This window comes from Peromyscus maniculatus, chromosome 1 (genome assembly GCF_049852395.1).
Source record: "Peromyscus maniculatus bairdii isolate BWxNUB_F1_BW_parent chromosome 1, HU_Pman_BW_mat_3.1, whole genome shotgun sequence".
Classification (NCBI taxonomy): Eukaryota; Metazoa; Chordata; class Mammalia; order Rodentia; family Cricetidae; genus Peromyscus; species Peromyscus maniculatus.
Window position 1 is genome coordinate 129,887,222 of NC_134852.1, and position 22,008 is coordinate 129,909,229.

General features: G+C 43.0%; 2 protein-coding genes across 3 annotated transcripts in view; one reads left to right on the forward strand and one right to left on the reverse strand.

Annotated features, from left to right (window-relative positions):
* Acsm4 (acyl-CoA synthetase medium chain family member 4) overlaps positions 1-1,241 on the forward strand; it is a 26,397-nt gene extending 25,156 nt beyond the window's left edge. For both annotated transcript variants that reach the window (XM_006985706.4, XM_042282605.2), the window contains exon 14: positions 517-1,241. In XM_006985706.4, coding sequence (XP_006985768.1) covers positions 517-603 — 87 coding nt within the window. In that variant the 3' untranslated portion in view covers positions 604-1,241. The remainder of the gene's footprint in view (positions 1-516) is intronic.
* Positions 1,232-8,433, reverse strand: Thumpd1 (THUMP domain 1 NAT10 acetyltransferase adaptor). The gene is made up of 4 exons (XM_006985707.4): positions 7,083-8,433; positions 5,737-5,911; positions 4,588-4,836; positions 1,232-3,332 (listed from the first exon to the last, which is right to left on the reverse strand). Exons 1-4 carry the CDS (start codon positions 7,311-7,313, stop codon positions 2,926-2,928), a joined length of 1,062 nt encoding a protein of 353 aa, XP_006985769.1. The 5' UTR covers positions 7,314-8,433; the 3' UTR covers positions 1,232-2,925.
* Between the last annotated feature and the right edge of the window lie 13,575 nt (positions 8,434-22,008).

Below are 22,008 nucleotides of genomic sequence, written 5' to 3' on the forward strand. Positions count from 1 at the left end.
CTGCTGGATGAGTACAAACAAGACCACCTCATCTCCATTGGCATCATTTGGGCCAATACGTAGTTTGTGTGATCTGATCCAACCATCCTCACTCACACTTTCTCCATTAAAAAAAACTAAATTGGTAATTCTTTGACTTTCAGACAAGAGATGTGAAGGCATCTAAAGGTAACAGTATTATCTTAAGAGAAGAAATCAAAGACAGAAGTTTACGGGCAGGGTGTAAGGTGAAAACTCTGAATACTCTATTAATCACCCCTAAATTCCTCAGATTCTTTAGGTCCCAGCTCTTAAAAACCGTGTTTTAAGAAAAAGGCCTCTTCTCCGAACCAGAGGTAGAAGGCAGTAGTCTCAGGTCCAGACAGAGAAAGCTAAAGAAAGGATGAAGAGATTATTTCCTTTTGGCAGGACACACCAAGCCTCCAAACGTAACCCTTAGCCAGTTTCTCCTGCTGCACTGACAGCCGGGATGAGACAAATGGAACCAAGCCTCATGATGTGTTCTCTATCAATTAGGTGGAATTTGTTCAAGAACTCCCGAAGACAATCACTGGGAAAATCAAACGCAACGTGTTAAGAGACCAGGAGTGGGGCCGAGCATAGCTAGATGAGAATGAGGCGGGACTACGTAATGATGCAATTGTTTTAGTACTTGTTTCCTCAAAACTCAGTGACTATACATTCTTAAAACGCTTTACGATTTGTTTTTTCCCCATTTGCAAATAGGTTTTGTTTTGTACCTAAACAATAAAAAAAACAAAAAAAGCAAAACCTAAACATGTTTGAGATGCTCTTCTGATGCTCAAGCCAATACAGAGAATGGCCAGATCAAATGACTGCATGCCATGAATCTGTGCTTTGTTCTTCTTGTCCTGAGTAATTCAAAATAAAGATGGATTGTCCTAAGAGAAATGTTTAAGACGTCTGTATAACCAGTCTTCATGAGATCATGGGCTCAAGATTAAAATACTGCCCAAACCAGGAGTATAAATGACTCAAAGGCCAGTTTGTGCGTTTAATGAAATTCAGTATGGGACTGGGGTTTGCTTTGAAGTAAATCTTGCAAAATATTTTAAACTTGTTCTTTTTAGAATTAATTATTCATGAATACATTTTAGGACTATCAACCTGGATTTTTGATAATCATACAGGTATCATTATTATGATAAACATACTATACACATAGGAAGCCATTTAACATAAGGCAGAAAAAAAGTACAGGATATCAAACTTTATTGAACAAATTCATTTTTATTTTTTAAAATATCAGAACTTTGAAAACAACCTGAACATTCAGCTGTACCAAGAACAAAATGCAAGTAAAAAATTTTGAAAACTGTGTTCAGCTTTGGAGAAACGTATCTTACAGTACCAGGCTTACCTCCTTTGTCTGTAGAGTAGAGCAGGCACACTGGCCCACAGCACTGGGGTTTGGTTTCTGCTTCTTTATTTTCTGTTTTAACTGCCTTAGCTTAAAACAACAAAAACCAAACAAACAAAAACCCACTCAATTCCCACCCTGGGATCGTCTGTAAACTAACACACTGAAATGTCAGTGAAAATAAAGGCGTCAGATCTGAAAGCAAAGCCAGATGAGTAAGTGAGCTTCAATTCCAGGAGCACACAGCACTGTACAACCTGCAAACACCCAGTCAGACTCGGGTTTCACTAAACACACATAAATAAAAAGACAATCAAAACCATAATACAAATCAAAATCTGAAGGGCAGCAACTTTGCCAAGCTCCAGAACTTTGTGTCTGAGCAAATGGTAATTTATCCCCAGGCCCTTCGTCCTACACTATTAAGAAAAGCCTCGTTATTTAGGAGCAAGCCTCAAGAAGGCACCAGGATTTTCTCTTCCCTTTTCCCCTAAGTGATACTACGGCATATCCTTTCAAGATGGTTTCAATCTCAGACCTGAGTTAACGTGTCAAAACCCCTGAGGATGCTCCAGCCCCGTCTGCATTATCGAGGTGCTGCCTGTTCTCTGCTTCTCCCATATCCTCTTGGCAAGGCTCTAGCTATCTGAGAAGAAATATATTCTCACGTCACTGGCTCTTTAGCCACTTGTGCCAGGAACCATAGTATTTATACTACTTTCTAACTTGTTTTAAGAGTTAAGCACAAACCTTTTCCCCAACCTAACGCTACAACCACTTCGCAGTCCCCACCTGGACAGTTTTGCAATGCTCACAGGTCGCTTCCACCCTTTACCATCTCTAACTGTGGGGAATTCCTGAAAGCACAACAAACGGAAAGGACAGCTTGGACAGCAGTCCAGTGAAACCCTGGGGCAGGAGATGTCCGTGGTCATTTATGTACTAGTATACGAAGGGACTCAGCAGAGTGAGTCCTCATCCCTAACTTACAAGAAACACCCATGGGTCTGCACCTACACCAGTCCTCTTCTACCTCACATCTTCTGTAAGAAACTGCAGCGATGGGCCATCAGATTTGCTCTGAACATTAAAACAAACATAACAAGAAAAACACAAAATGTACGAAGCCACCACAAAGTGATTCCCATATAATCCGGTGCCACTTCTCTGTGTACAGTGAAGTGGCAGGGACAGCTGAGCCGTGTGCGGCACATAACTCCCTCAGAATGAGAATGTCCTGCTGATTTCCCACTAAGATGCTGTTCAGTTCCACATCAGGTGGCAGTGCTTAAAGGGAAACCAAAGAAGTTACCAGGAGGCAGAGGCCAATGCCATCCTCCTACCGCCCTCCCCTAGACAACAGTGCATGGGTCTGTACACACTGACATGAAGGCCTGGAAGGACTCTAACAAAACTGTCAACAGCAATTGTGAGATCAGCATTAAGCAGCACACAAGAGCCAAAATATATTATCACAATTTTACAAGGAACCCCAATAGCTTGTTGCAGACCCCCATCTGAGACCCACTTCCCCAGAGAATGACCTATGAGATCTCATTTTCATTTGACGTGGGTCCTTCTGAGACTTGACTTTCAAGTTCAGGTTTAACTTCTTCCTCACTCCCTGCTGGGGTTTCAGACCTTGGATTTCTCTGCCCCAGCTCCTCGCTGCTCTCTGGTGCCACCTGCTGGTTATTTTTCCCTTCTGCAGGATCACTTTGATTCAACTTGCCATCGGGTTCCAATTTTGCTTCTTTGCCATTTCCCAGCTTTGGGTGAGGCTGTGAGTCTTTTGCACTCTTCACTACCTCTTGGAGGTTGTATTTTCTGAATAGCACATAATCTTTCACAACACTCAGGCAACACACAGCTTTGATGATTTCGACTACCACCGTGTATTCTGGATTAGTGAGATCCACTTTATTTTCTGAATTGAGGCTGCCCACTATTCCTGTAACAAAAATAGGAAAATGGGCTAAGAAGGAAGGATATGATACCTGATGGAGTCAAACAGGCTTTCATCCCTTACTATCTGGGATTTGTTAAAACAGGGTTTATAAGAATTTGTTGTTCTATGTGGCCATCAATCAAATTCCATTAATACTTTTGTTTTATTTATTTTCCAGATGGGGTCTCTAGGTAGCCCTTGCTGGCCTGGAACTCACTGTGTAGACCAGGGTGGCCTTGAACTCATAGAGCTCCACCTGCCTCTGCCTCTCAACTGTGGGATCAAGGGCAGGAGTGCACGGATCCATCAATGCTTTTAATAACTAAATACAAATGCAGCTTTGGGACACTGGATAGGAGCAGTGGTGGGGTGGCGATGACTCAGCAGCTATGCACATGCACTGCTCCTGCACAAGACCCATCTGTCCTGGCACAACCGCTGGAAGGCCAGACAGACAACCACCTGTTAACTCCAGCCGCTGGAAGGCTAGACAGACAACCACCTGTTAACTCCAGCCTGCTGGAAGGCTAGACAGACAACCACCTGTTAACTCCAGCCCGCTGGAAGGCTAGACAACCACCTGTTAACTCCAGCCCGCTGGAAGGCTAGACAGACAACCACCTGTTAACTCCAGCCCGCTGGAAGGCTAGACAGACAGACAACCACCTGTTAACTCCAGCCCGCTGGAAGGCTAGACAGACAGACAACCACCTGTTAACTCCAGCCCGCTGGAAGGCTAGACAGACAGACAACCACCTGTTAACTCCAGCCCGCTGGAAGGCTAGACAATCACCTGTTAACTCTAGCTCAACAGGCTATGACAGCCTCTTCTGGCCTCTGTGGGCACTGCACTCGTGTGCACAAACATAATTAAGTATGAATCAAAATACTTAGGGAAGCAAACAACATCTGTACTTAACATGAACAGACTGTTTTTAGTTGTCATTATCCCTAAACAAGACAATTTAACGATTTTCATAGAAGTCCCATCAGACTTAGTATTCTAAGTAATCCAAAAACGATATAAAATATACAAGAAAATATGTGCAGGTTATATGCAAATACTACACCGAAACAGCCAGTTTATGTAAGATTTACCTGAACACTCACAGGTTTTGGTATTCCTAGGGGCCCTAATGACCAATCACTCATGGGTAAGGGCAGACAACTTTACTTTCCCAGCTGTCTGATTTTGAGTTGCAAAGGCTTTCTACCAGAGACTCTGCCTCATAGCTATAAAGTCACTAGGAGAACCCACCTGCCAACTCTTTAATAACTTCTTCTCTAGTCATATGGCTGTTATTTCGAGATTTGTAGACAATCTGAAATGTCCCTTTGTTTGGGGCTTTAAACCAGGGCTCCAGAAATGTTTCTGCATATTTTTTCATATCTTCTAAGAAAGCTTTGCAGGTGCCTGAGATGGGCAACATTCGCAGAATAACACGTGTCTTCTTTTTCTTGGTTTTGTACATATCCTGGAGAATGTGATGCACTAATTTCTCAGGTTCTAAGAGAAAAAGAAAAGATGAAGTGACACGGGAAAAAACAAAGTTTTGTAACAACTAGTATTTCTCTGGCGTCTATCACACAGCTAGCATTTTAACTTTTCATCATCTCTACTGCTTTTGCTATAATATAAACGTTGATAGTCTCCAGAACCAATGCTTTGGGGATGTCCTAACTTAAATAAGTCACAAAACTTCATTGTTGTTTTCTTGTAATACAAATTAGAGAAACAAGAATCATACAGCACACTTTTACAAACACAAAATCTGTACATCACTTGAAGATTTACTCAATCTACTAGTTACTTCGTGCAGAAGTCCAGCTCTCAGCTGGGAAAGAATCCCAGCACCATGTAGCACAGCACCATGACACAGTGAATCACGGCTACTTCTCAACTATACACACATCTGCCTGACATCAGTGTTAATGTTTTTGAATTAGTGATCAGATTTGAAAGTCAAAGGAACTCTATTTCCAGGTCTTTAACTAATTGGATCAAGCCCTCCATTCCTAAGTGGAAACTAAGCCTATACTAGGTAGCTCTTTGGAGACAGAATGCAAACTTTCATTCTACCTTACGCTACATACCAAGGAAGGACGTATACAGCTAGGTCCCCACTCTTAAGCCAATGCTATCCTCACCACCTTCCACCTCTCCACATTATTAGGAGACTAAAATAACACACTTCCAAAATGTGGAGTAAGAAACAAACTCCCCGAGTGTGGTATATGTCATCTGAAAATGGTTTCAGAAACATCTGGGCACTGATCTACAGCTGATGGGATAGGGGGGATGTTACCATGGAGTGACTGACAGCCATACCATGAAGCAGTATCTGCTAAGACACAGATGCCCAGATACTGTGGGATCAGTAATCTCAGGGGTGTTATTTAGACATACCTATCCCAAGGGTCCTGATGAAGACTACATTATTTGCTCCGCTCTCCATTGACTGGAATCTTCTCAGCCTCATCTCTGTAGAAGCCTTAATGTCACCAACTTCTTTCTTCAAGGCAGCCTCCACATCATCATCTTCTCCCTCACTTCCAGAGGGCTGCTGGTCCTTGTCTATAAACTGTTTACATAAAACAAATAAGCAAAAAAAAAAACGACACAACAGCTCATGTTCCAACCCTGTAATTAACTATTTATGTGAAACCCCCAATGGCAGAGGTCTCAGTGGTGACTATCAATGTTTTTATTGGGAAATTAAAATCACACCACTTCCAAAATGCAGATTACAAAATGAATTCCTTGAGTGTGGCATGTGTCGTCTGAAAATGGTTTCAGAAATATCTTGATAGAGCCAGGCAGGCAATGTGTTCATCAGATAAAGCATGTGGACTTTAACACCATCATTACATACCACTGTGGCTGGCAGGATACTCTCTCTTTGGTAAGATTAGAGCCAAATGCACACGAGAACTAAAACCATTACTCCTACTCTGCTAAGAAACAGGGCACAGAAGGAGGTCAAGAACTTGCTTCAGCCAGGCACAGTGTAATCCCTACATGTGGGAAGCTGAGGCCAGCCTGCAGCATCCAGCAGTCTTCCATCAAAAACAAAAGGAACACAACAACAACAACAAAAAGGCACTCACACAGGGCAACATAGACAGGACCTGTGTTTGTTGTCCAGTTCTCTGTCCTACCAAGGGGTTTTCGTTTCAATCAGGTTATAAAAATAACGGTGCACATTGAAGGAGCCTCTACAGATTCATATTCTGTCCCCTCCTCTCAAATAATGGGGCCCGCTGCACTATCTTTCTCCACACTTCGGGGTGTGCAGGTGTGCTCGGAGTCTAAGCGAATAACATCACGGCTTCCAAACTGCCACAGAATGAGATTTGGGGTTCACAAGCTTTTATTTTCTCATATGTATTTTCAAGTGCACTTAGAAAAGAGCATCCCTCTCAAACTTCCACTACCTCAGAGAGATTTTAGCTTGTACCAACGTAACATGGTCGCAAGAAGTACGCTTCTGAAAGTTTCTTCAGCACACTACCTGGTCCAAGGGAGGCAATCAATACGTGGGAGCCACCGTCATTAGTGATGTCAAGAAAAGCCCAAAGAGCCAGCCCATCATAAGTACACACCCACCAGGCAGGTGACCTCAATAGCGGCCACACCGGGGGGCAGGAAGGTAGGCGAGGTCATGCAAGCACCGTACAGGCGCCTCGAAGCAACTGCCGCCTCCGCTCCCCGGAAGAAGCCTGCAGGCGGCTCGCTCTCCCCGAGGCCGGTACCTTTTCGGGCCCGTACATGTCGTCGCCATACTCGTTAAGCAGGCTGTAGGCCTCCTCCACGCACTTGCGCTCGTTCATGTTGCAGGTGATGAGGATGCCCTGCAGGCCGGGCTCCAGCTGCCGCGGCCCGCCTGCGTCACAGCGCCGGGCCCGCTTGGCCGGGAAGAACTGGGCCTTGCCTTTGCGCTTTCCGCCGACCGGCTGAGAGGACTGCTGGGCGGGGGCCGCCATGCTGTCCCTGCTCCGCGCTCCTTGGCGACTGCATGGGCGCGCGGTGGTTGCGTCACACGTGTGCGACAGTCTGCCCTAGTGATCCCACCCCCTCTCCTTCGGTGGCTTTGGCCTGCCCCGCCCCTCGCACGGAGTGACAGGGGCTTCGAGGCCCAGCCATCCTGTAAATGTAGAATTTGGACTCTAGATAGACTTAAAACTTGCTCAGGAAGAACTGATTTTTTTTAAAGTTAATGTTTATCGTGCTAGTCACTGTCTAAAGTGCGGAGGTCGGGCCATCAGCCGAACTTGAAGTTTATTATCCTAATAATATGCCAAGGTTTCTTAGCAGTCACCGAACCACTTGGGGTTTGTGTCTTTTCAAATTTGCATATTCAATACAAGTTCCTCTGGTGGTGCCGTGAGAAAGACAGCTCCGTCTTGTCTTATTCACCCAGGGTTCTCTCGAGCAGGGAGAAACCAGGAATATGTAGATAGAAATATAGAGGAGAGGGAGACAGAAAACACAGGATAGCCTCAGAAGGGCCTGGGTCCAAACCCACCAGCCCCTTCTGTCTCTACTAAAGAGCTCTTAAAGGAATGTCAAGGGGTGGAGCAAAAGACCTCCTCCCAAGCACAGCCAAGGGCAGACCATTCCAATCACCTGGTGACCATGCAGGTGGTCAAGCCATCCCCTAATGCAGCCCTGCTTTGTAAAGCAAGCTCAGATATCACTAGGAAACCTTTGTGGGCTTCTACAGTTGAGCTATCTCTCCAACCCCTAAATTCAATTTTTTAGCAAAGTCTACTGGGCTTATGACATGCACATCAAGGAATTCTTCCATAGAGGCTCAGCTTCAGTACAGGTAAAGTATGCTCTCCAGCGTGCCCTAGACCTCCTTAGCTTAGAAGAGTGCTGAAAAGACAGAGATCAAATAGGACTTGCTGTTCTTGCAGAAAATCTGGGTTCTGGCCCCAGCATCCACATGGTCTATAGTCATCTATAACTCAAGTTCCAGGAGAACTGACTCCCTCTTCTGAACTCTAAAGGCACCAGACACTCATGTGGTACACATACATACATGCAGACAAAACACTCATCTGCATAAAATAAAATAAATAAGTCTACCAAAAGAATTTTTTAAAGAATAAGAAAAATAATATCAAGAGCTATCTATATAGAAAGACACTGACATTGACCTCTAACCTTCATTTACTCATGCACCCACACACACACATATGCACACACACACACACAAAACATTAAGATAAAGCTTTCAGACCACCATGATAGAACCCTCATCCAGTGACTGGTGGAAGCAGATGCAGAGATCCATGGCCAAGCCCCAGGTAGAGCTCCAGGAGTCCAATCCATGAGAGAGAGGAGGGATTATATGAGCAAGAGATATCAAGACCATGATTGGAAAAGTACAGAGACAACTAGCCAAACTAGTGGAAACACATGAACTGTGAACCAATAGCTAAGGAGCCCCCATGGAACTGGATCAGGCCCTCTGGATAAGTGAGACAGTTGTTTAGCTTAAACTGTTTAGCCCTCCCCCCCCCCCCCAGGCCATGGGATCGGGACCTGTCCTTAGTGCATGAGCCAGCTTTTTGGAACCTAGTGCCTATGCTGAGACACTTCTCAGCCTTGGTGCAGGGAGGAGGGACCTGGACCTGCCTCAACTGAATGTACCAGGCTCTGCTGACTCCCTAGGGGAGACCTTGCCTTGGAGGAGGTGGGAATGGGGGGGGTGTTGGGGGGGGGGGGGAGAAGCTGGGGGTGGGAGGAGGGAGGACAGGGGAATCCGTGGTTGATATGTAAAATGAATAGAAAATCTCTTAAAGTATTTTAATAATTTAAAAAAAAAAAGCTTTCAGACAGCAACTAAAATAAGACTGGGAGGTTGAAACTAGGAAAACTGACCCTTACAGCCCAGGAATGTCCAAGAAAAGAGAAAGATGCAGTGTGTCCAGTCCAGTGCGTGTGTGGTCTCTGCAAACACCAGAGTCAGCAGTGCGACAATCCGTAACAGTCTTTGTGAGGCAAGAAGGAAATCCAGTTCAACACAGCTTAGTTAGCTGGTGTCGGTTCAAACTTCAGAGTCTGACCCCAAGCAAGTTTATTTTAAGCGTATTCAAGTACAGTACAATTTTGGAAAATAATTCCCTGGTGACAATTAACTCAGTCCTGTATGTATGATAAAGCTTAAGGCAGGAGTACATCAAAACTCTTTGCAAAGGACACAGGACCCTGGTTCTATAGATTGACTATAGGTGTTATCTTAAGGGCCTAGGGGAGGATCTGGTGTGGTTTTGGTCATACAAATAAGGCAGTGGTCACCAAGCTATCAACCACCTCTGCTCCGTTTGTAAAGTACATGTGACATCCCATAAGGATGAGTTCTATCAAGTGAGAAATGATGCTCAAGATAAAGGTCTAGGGGAGTGACTGACATAAGAGTCTGGGGAAGTCAGATGTGGCCTGGCCCTATAGACAGCACAGGTCACCAGGATATTAATTAACCACATCCATTCCCAGCCTTCTGGGTTGAAAACAGATCATACACCTCTTTCTTCAAAGAAACAGCCCTGTATGCTAACAGTCCTGGTTTCCTAGTGCTTATCTGTGAGCACAAGGGCCTCATGCCCTCTACAAGTACTGAGCATCAAGTCCAAAGTGAGTACCAACAGGCTGGGGAATATTGTCTGTATCTTATTTTAGTGTCTAATTCAAGAGTTTAAACAGAAGAAAACTGATCTAGTCAAGAACTTTTTAAAATTACATTTAGGGGTTGGGGATTTAGCTAAGTGGTAGAGCGTTTGCCTATCAAGCACAAGGCCCTGGGTTCTGTCCTCAACTCTGGAAATAATTGATTAATTAATTAACTAATTAATTAATTAAAATTACATTTATTTAGGACTAATAATGATTTCTATCTGGGAAAACACAGATTTAAGCTGTCTTGAAAATGTACTCTCAAGCTTTTTATTTACAGCTTAAAACTACAATAAAAGGAGAGAGAGAAAAAATTTTCTGCTGGACACATCTTGGCAGGTCTTGGCAGGGAGGGCCAACTGAACTCACTTGAGTTAAAGGTTTACCCTCCCAAGAGACCTGACTGGAACTCCAAGCTCTCTGCCTGGTAGCCCTTGCCACTGGGGTCTGGCAGAGCTGGGAGCAGTGTCTGATGCAACACCTACCTAAGTTCCAATGAACGGCAAACGGGGCTCTGCTGGAAGCCGCTTGAGCTAGGTCTCAGCTACCCCAGAACTTAGGGTTTGTTTTTTTTTGTTTGTTTGTTTTTCTTCACACTAGAAATTAGTCAATTGTCCCGGCCAGCGGGATCTTCAGCAGAGACCCTAGAAGGAGGAATGGTGAATGAAAGGGACAAGAGACACAAAGAATTGACAGCAGGGCAGTATTCTGATCAAGCTGCAAAATTTTATTTTTCTCAGGTGGATTTTAGAGTAAGCAGACCAGGAAACATTCTTTGGGAAAAGATCAGGGGACTGTTGAGTTGCCAAGCAACCCAACCACAAAACATTGTTACTAATGGTCAGTGTAGCAGAAAGATAAGGAAATGTTAAGTTATTTTCTAATAACTCAAGACTTGTCCAGGCATGTCAAAAGTTTCTGGTTAGTGGCCCAATACTGGACCACAGAAACTTAACTCAGGCAGGCAATATGGCATGGCTCTTAAAATTGTCCTCGGCAGTCAATATAGATTGATCAATAGTCATGAGAGAAAAAATAAAAACAAGCATGACTTCTAATACAGAAACAATTACAACTAGGACATAAAATACCTAAGCTGGTAAAATTTCCTGTGGTATTGTTCATTCATTATATGGATTATTATATGAAATTCTCTTCTACTGCTAGTCTAATCAATATTTAAATTAATGTTTAATTTTCATGCTAAATAAACTAAAAGAGCAAAACTTAAATTTTTGGGCCATGTCAGTTGGGTACATCCTGATTTGCCTATCACTACTAAGGATGTGGCTCCTCTCTTTAAATTGCTTTCTGGAGACTCTCAGTTAAATTGTGTGATTTCCATCTTTATGTGCCTTATTTTTTATATTACTTTTACTGTCTCTTTAAAGACTTTATTTTTAAAACTATTTCTTTTTTTTTTTAAAGATTTATTTATTTATTATGTATACAGTGTTTGTCTGCATGTATGCCTGCAGGCCAGAAGAGGGCGCCAGATGTCATTACAGATGGTTGTGAGCCACCATGTGGTTGCTGGGAATTGAACTCAGGACCTCTGGAAGAACAAGCAGTGCTCTTAACCTCTGAGCCATCTCTCCAGCCCCTATTTCTTTATATAACTATCTATATTTGTTTTCTTCTCTTTTCCAAGCCTACATACATTTTTACACACATTGTAAACCACTTAGCATCTTATTCCATCTGAATCTGCCTTATTGTGAATCTATAATCCTTCTCTGACCAGGAGAGATTTTAAACTGCTAAACTGTGTTCTTGGAACTGAAGCAGCAGCCTTGGCTCCTGATTCCACCTATTTTAGCTTTTCAACATGGTAGAGGTAATTCACCTCCAGCTCTGGGCCATGTGTACCATCAGCTCTCGGAAGCAGTGGGTCTATGCCTCCATTAAAGCAGTGTGTAGCCCAGAAACCTCTTTTTTTTAATTAATGTGAAAGCTATATCTGTCACACAGTGTGCTGTGTGACTTGGAGATGCCATTGTATAACATGGCCTGAATCTGCCATGTTGCACTCAAGCCTGAATGCTGTGGTGTCTAGCCGCCCGCATAAGACATGAAGCAGGAACCTGTTTTTGGCTTTGTTTAGAATTACTTATTAAGTAGTCTTAGATTTTAGGTGGAAATTTGAGCCACTGGATGCCATTTGTAGCTGAAAGTTTTCCTGGTTACACCTGGCTCCCCCAGTCCTGTGGTCCCACAGCTGCTCAGACCCAAGTAAACACACACAGGTTTATATCATTTTTAAACTATTTATAAACATAGTATGCTATATTTAGCTATGCTAACTATAAATTTTTTTAATTTTTTCACTTTAAAAGATAATGCTGTTTTTGCTGCCCCAAAGCATTTTGCCCTAAAGGAGACAAAGCCTATAGTATATGTTAAACTAAAAAAATCTAGAAACTAATGAATGGAAAGGGCTTGCTGTTCCTCTAACACTGAAGCAAGGTTATGCTTATGTCTTTCCAGAAAATAAAATCCCAGATAGCTCCTGATTTGATGAATCTGGACAGGACAGTTTCCCAGAGACCACCAGGCCAATGAGGTAGATAGCCAATCCATCAAAAGGAGATATCCCAATAGGAAGAGTAAGCTGATAACTTGGGAAGACATCAAAACTTTAACTCACCAAACTGAGACTTTGGGAAACAGGAACATTATTCTACTGAACCAAAAATGATGCTGTTATGTTTACTAATTATATTTCATGTTAATTATCAGCTTGTCAATAGGGAATCCAATTTTTTTTTTTGGTCAGGGGGCGTAAAAGACACAATTGTAATAGGAGGAAGTACAATGTTGTTTTGCCATGCTGAAAATTGTTTTTATCCTTTAATACCAGTTGTCTGGATAAAAGATGGTACACAATTATTTAGTCACATTAATGAGGGATATTTTATTTAGACTAATCTAACTGATCGGTCCAATTGCAAGAATACAGATTTTAGCATAATTAACTACTCTTTAGAAAACTTTGATAGTACAAATTATAATTGTATGTAAGTTAAAAGGTGAATACCTGATGTATTGATTACTAAAGTTGATATTATTGTACCTAAAATAGTGCTACCTATTGCCAATAGTCTAGAAAATAACCTCTGGCTTCATTTGATGCATAGCAGTCAATGAGAACAATCTTTTTGTATCAGAGGAGTCCTGTCTATTCCTGGGCTCTTAAAAAGAAATTTATGTGATATAGGAGTTACTCATATTCACTGGGCACAAATAACAGAGAAAAAAAATAAAATCCACCTACATCCATATTCATGGGGCTTTCCCTGATATTCCTTTCAATGGCATTTCTCTATCATATTGCTTATACTTTAAAGGTATTTATATCCATACTCATTGCAGTTCCACCTCCAATCACACCCTTTCTTCTGGTAAACAACTGCCTTTGGGATGGACCTTTGTTTGTATGTGGAAATGCTACTTACATTGCCCTTCCCGAAGTTATAAAGGTTTGTGCAGCATAGACCATATTACATACACCAATTTTGCTCAGTAAATAAGTGCAATTAATTGACAGAGTTAAGAGAGCTCTCTCTGAAAATTGTGGTGATTCTTTACATCTACTGGATCCTGTAATGGTTGCAGCCACAATGGCTCTTTTATTGCTAGTCCCAGGAATGCTTACAGGATTACAAAAAAAGTTCTCAAAAATGGCCTGTATGGTTAGTAAAACTACTAATATTACAGCAAAATATTAGCAGAAAATAATCAAGAAATGGAAGAGAGCTGGAGAGATGGCTCAGAGGTTAAGAACACTGGTTGTTCTTCCAGAGGTCCTGAGTTCAATTCCCAGCAACCACATGGTGGCTCACAGCCATCTATAATGAGATCTGGCACCCTCTTCTGACCCACAGGCATACATGTAGGCAGAACACTGTATACATAATAAATCTTTTTAAAAAGAGAGAGAGAGAGATGGATGGATTGAAGAGCACAGTTTTACAGCATAGAGCTACTATAGATTATTTGTTGCTCAAGTATAATTTTGATTGCCAACAATTTCCTGGTATGTGTGCTTTGATGTGTCAGATTTTCCTCATACGATTGATGGTCAAATTAATGATTTATATAAAGAGATAGACAAAAATCTCTCAAATGACCTTTAAATGGCCGTCATATTTAAGATGACTTTCCCCTTTCCCTTGGTCCCTTGTTACTTATTCTTATAATTCTCTTGTGCTTGGTTATATTAATTAGACTACCTGTAAGCATCCACACTTACCTACCAGGCCAAGGTCACCTGATAAACCCAAGTCAGTTGGAGGACCCACAGCAAACCTTAAGCTTATTATTGAGTGTAATGATTATGTCCTTAATTACATCCCAGCCTAAAAATCGGGCATGCCCTCTCTGTGCCCTCTCTTTCCGCACTCTCTCCTTCCATATTCTCCCCCCTCCACAGAGTCTCTCTCTCTCTCTCTCTCTCTCTCTCTCTCTCTCTCTCTCTCTCTCTCTCTCTCAATAAAGCTCTAGAAAGGTAACCATGGCTCGTGATTCTCGTGATTCTTCTGCCACCACGACATCCAGTGCTCTCTTCTGTCAATGTGGCTGCCGTGGGCAGTGGCCAGCCACAAGTGCTGCTGCTTAACCAACATTGAGAGCAATCAGATTTTTTATACCTTTATCAAAAACGCAATATAATGTCAACTTGCCAGGATACAATGAAATCTGCAAGCTACATAGGGCACATTAATGCCTAAGATCAATCGTCCTGTCAGGTTCCCATGCTTCCTTGACTTCTGAGGGAACACACAGAGAAACACAAAGCAGCCTGAATGCTTCGCTGCCTGAGGAAGTGTGCCAGTCTCTCTTGAATCGGAAGCCATACAGTGCCCAGGAGCCAAGGACTCTAATCTGAAAAACCTCCAACACATTCCTCTCAGGGCAGCTAGGCCAGGACAACCCCGTAGTACCCTGCAACTACCCATAGAGGTGATTCATTCAATCATGGCCTCTGTTACAGTCACTATTTTTTCTTTTAAAAAAAAATAGGGAGATGTAGAAGGGCACAAGGTCCTTGTGCTCACAGATAAGCACTAGAGAAACCAGAAATGTTAAACATACAAGCTTTACTCCTCAATACAAGAGTTTTACACCAATTTTCCACCTAAAAGGCCTGAAGTGGACATAGTTTAAAAATCTGGTGATCTTTTGTTATTCTGTTGGATCAGGCCACACCTGAATCCCCCAGACTACTATGTTTATCTCAAATACTTCCTCCCTAGACCTTTATCTAGAGCACTGCTCTTAAGTCAACAGAACACATCCTTAGAGGAAATGTTACATGCACTTTATAGCCTGATAACCTCTATTCTGTCTTGGTCAGAGGCCACACCAGATCCTATTCCCTTAAGCTATAGAACCTATCTTCATGGTAGTTGTTACATGTACTTTGCAAAAGAGTTTCGATGTAGTCACACCTTAAGCTTTATTGTACACGTGGGACTGGAATAATTGTTACCAAAGAACTTTTTTCCAAAATTATACTTTGCTTAAATATGTCTAATGTAAACTGCCTGGTGGTCAAACTCCAGAAGTTTAAACCAGCCTGGCTTACTAAGCCATGTCAAACCTGATTTACTTCTTACTCTCATGGTTCATTTCTCTGCTGACCATAGTATTTGTAGGGACCCCCACACATGTCCTCTGTAATAATGGAATTCTTGAGTCCAGATAAGTCAGAAAGATTAGATTTATGAAGCTCATTGTTCTAGAGAGTGGGAGCTGGCCTCTGGTGAGGACTTTCCTCATGCATTACAACATGGTGGACAGCATGCCACAAGCAGACATGCAAGCTCATGTCTCCTTTCCTCTGCTTATAAAACCACTAATAACATCATGGGAAGGCCCATATCCTCACCACCTCATCTCATCCTAATCACCTCTTAAAGGTCTTGCCTCTAAATACCATCAACATATGAACTTGGTGGTTACATTTGCAATACATGAATTTGTGGCAGAGGGAAAGGGAGACACATTCAAACCACGGATGTCCCACAAGAGGGTCTTTTACAACTTGATTAATGAGGGAAGTTGAAGCAGGGTGTAAAACTGGAATTTATTTCTGCTATTTCTCAGATGTCAAGATGCTATAGTTTAGGGTAGCATGACCTGAATGCCATAATAACTTTTATCATAGTAACTGAATTCTTCACTTAGGTTTCATTTTTATAGGGTGTAGATAGTCATGAGTGAGTGCTGAAATTCATTATCTTTCCAAAGGGTTACTGAAATCCTCACTTGTTTTTCCCCTTTTACCTCTTCTTGAATAAACTCAAACAGGTCATAATGGATTTCTAGTCCTTATATGCTTCTGATCTTAGTTTGTCGATATTTAGTAATTATTTGTGTGGAACCAAAATAAGACCAAAATGCTCTCACCCCAAAAATAAAGGCCTAAGACTGCTCCTTTTAGCTACAGGCCATAAGTTACTGGAACAGGCCAGAAGTTACTGAGACCAGTCAGTTCAGATTCCAGAAACCAGGAAGTGTAAAAGTACAGAGCCACAAGATAGTCACGAGGTAATGCCTGCCAGACTATGGAATGTCCTCTCCCTGGTTTCCAGGGTAACTGATCACAGAAATGCCTCCACCTGAGGGCAGCCAATGAGAAATGGTGGCGGGCAACCACTCCCTTAGAAGTAATTTCTAGAAGTCCCTAGAAGCGAGCCAATCAGAATTGTACCTGTACTAGCACCCCTAAATGATGTAACCTTGTGACTTTTCCCTTTAAAAACTGAGCTTGCAGACAGGTGGGCGCTTTCCTCCAGCCTCCACTGCGTTGGATGTATTGGACGAAGTCCCTGCCTAGGCTTGTATTGCTTTTGGATATCCAGAATTAAACCTTGCTTTTGCATTCCGGCATGCTCGTCTTTGGTGGTCTCTCTGGGGGTCACAATCTGGGCACAACATTTGGGGGCTCGTCCGGGATCCCCAGAGACCCCCCCACCGGGACCCCTAAGAGCTCCGGAGGTCCATCTGCACCGATCGGTAAGAGCGCTCCGTTTTCTTGTCTTTGCTTTCCTTTTCTTATCCGAAGCCGGCGGTTGAATCTGACAGGCTCACCTTGGCGGATGCGCCTGTAAGGTGACCTGGAGGAGTTGGAAGACGTTCCAACCCCTCATCAGGACGTGGGGGTCCTTACAGGTCCCCCCGTCATAGGACGCCCGAGAGGGGTCCGTCTGTTAGGATGCCCGTGAGGGGTCCGTCTGTTTGGATCCATCTGGAGATCGGGAGAATTGTCCCTGTCCCATCTGTAGGTCTTTGGCATTATTGAGGCTCCCTCTCCGGACTCTCGTCTGTCTGCCTGGACCATCTGTAGGGCCCTTGTTCTTCCTTTTTGTCTGCCTATCTTGTTCGTCAGTGTTATTTGTTATACCTTCATAAATGTATAAATGTGTGAGAATTGTGGCCACATGTGTGAGTGTTTTATGCCTGAGCTTGTGTGTGCATTGGGACTTGTGGGCCGGATTGCCAGCCGAAGGGATGGAGACCCCTTCGGTGGTTGAACTGGCACAGACTAACCTAACATTGCTTCCTTGCTCTCTCTGACCAGAGCATAGGCAGCAGGCAGCAGAAAGCTTGCAATGAGTCCGGCAGGTAGTGGCTACACAGCTGCTACTTCGGGGACCCAGGGCGCCGCTGAGAGGGCTAGGTGGCCTGTGAGCATCACGGGGCCTAGATGCAGCGGGTTCGGGCCCCAGCTCGCTCAAAGAGCTGTGGAGTAGAGGCTTGGCTGCATGGGAACTAGGCATGGCTTTGTGCTAGAGAGGGCTGTGAGCACTGTGGTGCTCAGATATGGCGGGCAGGTTCTGGCTGGGCTCCTGTGTGGACATGGGGCGGAACTGGCGGGAGCCAGCAGGAGCCTCAAGGAGCTCAGTGAGGGGGCTGGTGGAGAACTAACTGCCCCTCCAGGGTCACAGCTGAGGAGTGGCCTACAGGTCTGTGGGCCCAGCCAGGGCATGAAGTCACTTTCAGTAACAGCAATCTTTTGTCTCCATGGTGCATGCCTTCCCTGTTCTCTTCCATGCTGTTGGGTGGGGCTCCCAAGATCTGCCCTGAGGCTAAAACCTGGTCAAGGTCTGGCTCCAAGAATGGAATGTCACCAACAGTTTCTTGTCTGTGGTACAGTGCTGATGCAAATTGAGTTATTCTTGTTATGGTATATGCATGTATTTCTGTTCTTGTTTAAAATATTATAACTTTACAATATATTCTAGAGTACTGAGGGAAATCACAAGAAAGACTTTGGTAAGAGTTTCTGTTTTAAAGGAAAAGAAAAAGCGCAATTTGTCTGGAGTAAATGTCTGAGGGATCAAAGGAACGGTCTGAGGGTACATGGAAGGTTGTAGAAGGTCAGAGGGGATGTGATGTAAACTGTTTGTTATGGTTTCTTATACCTGCAAATACTGAATTTAAAGTTAATTCTTGTTGGTTTTCATCTCAAGAATGCCTAATGATTCTGCAAACGGCTTATGTGTGTATGTATACAGGCATGTGACTTGAAAATGTAAGCAAGCTTTAATTGTATGTATGTATGTGAGTAACTTGGATCCAACTGTGTGTATGTGTGCAAGTAATTATTGTTTAGAAAAACGAGCTTTAAACAGCAACCACGTGGCTCCCTCCATCTTGGCTAGTGGGCACATGGGCAGCCATGTGGCTAGCAGCCATCTTTTACTAAGGTTATAAAGATCTACTCGGGTTAACACCTAATACTTATGTCTTTACCAAGTGTTCAACAGCAAGTTTCTAGAGAATTTAAATAGATGGCAACATATGTTTAATAAATAAGGTATTTGATTAATATTAAAGCTGCACATCAATGCTTTTATTCACAGGAATATACCTTGCTCTGGCAGTCAAACTTAGCAACATAAAGAAATCATAGGAAACAGCTGAGGTTTGCAAATGTATGGCAGGACTAGAGTTCCAAAAAAGTCTAGTTGCAGTGGTGGAAGACATTTGAGAGATCTCAATCTTTTAAGAACAGTTTTTATAGTTAAAAAACAATGGCTTAAAAAAATGTTTCTTCTTACCCAAGGTACGTTCAGGCTTAAGAATGTTGTATAATGATATTTTGTTTTGGTTTCTTTACTGAACCTGTATTTGATGCTAGAAGAGCTTCAGCTTAAAAGCATTGTTTTTAGGCTACTTTTGTAGACTGTTAGAGAACATAAATAGTCAGTCATAAGTAATCAAGTTTTTTAATTGTAGTCAGGGTAAATAAGTACTGATGTAAGTTTACTCATTTACTCAGTCTCTTTCATATGTTTTTAGGGTTGAGCTTGAAACAAGCAATTAGAAACAAAGTTTGTCTATTCAGATATGCCTGGACAGCCCTCATACTTCAGAGATCTGCAGAATATGGCATTTAAATATTGATCTAAAAGCTTACTATATCAGACAGGCTTCCAGATCCTAGCAGTGACCCAAGGTCTCCAAAGAAGATTACATATGAGGCACCACAACGTCTCTGCCTGAAATATGACAACGCTGATCACAGGGCAAGATGCCCCAATGCAACGCCTGCCGCCAGGACCCAGCCCAGACTGTGGACAAGCAGTAGGACACTGGAATTGATTGCACCCTTTTGCGTGATCAAGGTCAGTCTTCCATGTCCTGATTCCACAGGAAAAATACTCTGCCTTATGGACCTGATGGCGGAAGAAGATTGATGCTGTTCTGACTGGTGCCTCCAACATATGGAGACCTGGGTAGGGATTGATCCCTGTAATTTATAGAATTGGAAGCTTCTTGGTCTGCACTCAGATATAGTTTATCCTTCTCAGATCTCTGACAGTACTGATGGCCAGGCAAGCTCTAACTTTGTCAGCATGGCAGCATCAGACAACCAGATCTTTCTGCAAGGCCATAGCTAGCTTGTTAGCTCACTTTTAGGAAAATGTTCTAAGTCATAAAGGTTCAGATATGAGTCCAAAATGAGATAAGTTTCAGATTACTCTCCTGTTCTATGGTTCAGAGCTTAACATTTAGGAGTACTGATGAGCTGGTAGAGCAATGACTACTTACTGTTCAGTTACAAGCTCAATATTTTGGATTTGTTTTAGATGTCATATTTAAATGTAACTTGTTGGGACTCAAAGGTATGAGTCCACTTCTGCTGTTTTACAAGATACCCGCTTTGTCTACAATATGGATTTCAGTATAGATTGGTAATACTAATGTATCTAAAACTTTTATGTCATTTTGTAAGTAGGCCTCAAAGGATCAAAAGAGTCATAAAAACCTAGACCCACTTCGCAGAGGTCAAAAGGACCCCAGATAAGTATTCCTAAAGATGGTATTTTTCCTCTCTCCTGGTCTTGGGACTACTGATTTTCCCATTACTAAGGGTATGGACCTAAGGGTTCCAAATAAGTTCATAAATTTTAACCTCTGTTCCTAGTTTAAATTTGTCTCAACAGATTTCCATTTGGCTGGCAGTCACCTCCAGGTTTCAGTTGCTGACTCCACTGCTCCAGATGACTGTGAGCTCCAAACTTGCTAAAAGCTGACATGGACCAGCCCAGCTAACATGGTTCTTCCCTGTCTGTCCCTATGGGGTCAGGCAGCTACATGCTTCTGACAAATGCCCCCTTGCCCAGTCTTTGACTAGCTTTTCAGCCTTTTGGGGCCCCCTGATATCGGCGCCCCAATGCCAGCTTGAAGCAGTTCCAGAAGAGAACGTCACCCATGTTCCCTGTTCAGAAAAGGCTGAAATGCTGGGTCAAAAGAAAACTCCCTGGCATAGAGACAAGATGGCTAACTATACATGGCCATTATTAGAGAGGGATACTTAGGAGCTAACTGTCCAAAACCCATGATTGGGTTCCATTAGGCACATGAGAAGGGGGAAATGTGGAACCAAAATAAGACCAAAATGCTCTCACCCCAAAAATAAAGGCCTAAGACTGCTCCTTTTAGCTACAGGCCATAAGTTACTGGAACAGGCCAGAAGTTACTGAGACCAGTCAGTTCAGATTCCAGAAACCAGGAAGTGTAAAAGTACAGAGCCACAAGATAGTCACGAGGTAATGCCTGCCAGACTATGGAATGTCCTCTCCCTGGTTTCCAGGGTAACTGATCACAGAAATGCCTCCACCTGAGGGCAGCCAATGAGAAATGGTGGCGGGCAACCACTCCCTTAGAAGTAATTTCTAGAAGTCCCTAGAAGCGAGCCAATCAGAATTGTACCTGTACTAGCACCCCTAAATGATGTAACCTTGTGACTTTTCCCTTTAAAAACTGAGCTTGCAGACAGGTGGGTGCTTCCTCCAGCCTCCACTGCGTTGGATGTATTGGACGAAGTCCCTGCCTAGGCTTGTATTGCTTTTGGATATCCAGAATTAAACCTTGCTTTTGCATTCCGGCATGCTCGTCTTTGGTGGTCTCTCTGGGGGTCACGATCTGGGCACAACAATTTGGATTTCTTGATTATAGTCACAGGGTATCATAATTCGCTCTTAGTTTTCTTTCTAGAGTGTTCCTGCCTGGCTTTGTTATATATCAGAAGAAGAGACAAAGCTGAGTAGATAGGATACTGTGGTAGGAAATAAAGCTATTTTGACAATAAAAACAAACAAACAAATAAAAAACTGGTCTTCCTAGATTTCACCTATAAAGACTATGCATAACAAAGCCTACAGCTAGCATTGGAACTCACTGTGGAAGCCTCAATACTTCCTGTGTTAGTAAAGTAGCAGGATTTCCACTTCCCCATTTCAGTGCAGATGCTAGCCAGTGAAATAAGTTGAGAAAACAAATAAAAAAGGCATAAAGAGCTGAAAAGACAAAATAAAACTCACTATTTGCACATACTGTTGATAAGTGTTAGGCCTCCTGAAGGTCTCTTGCCATCGCAACAAACCAAATCAGGAAAAGCCCAGGCTTAATGGGTAAAGGGCTCACAGGTCATTCTCCGCCCCCTCGCCCCCCACAGAGAGGAGACTGGACTTGAGACTGGAA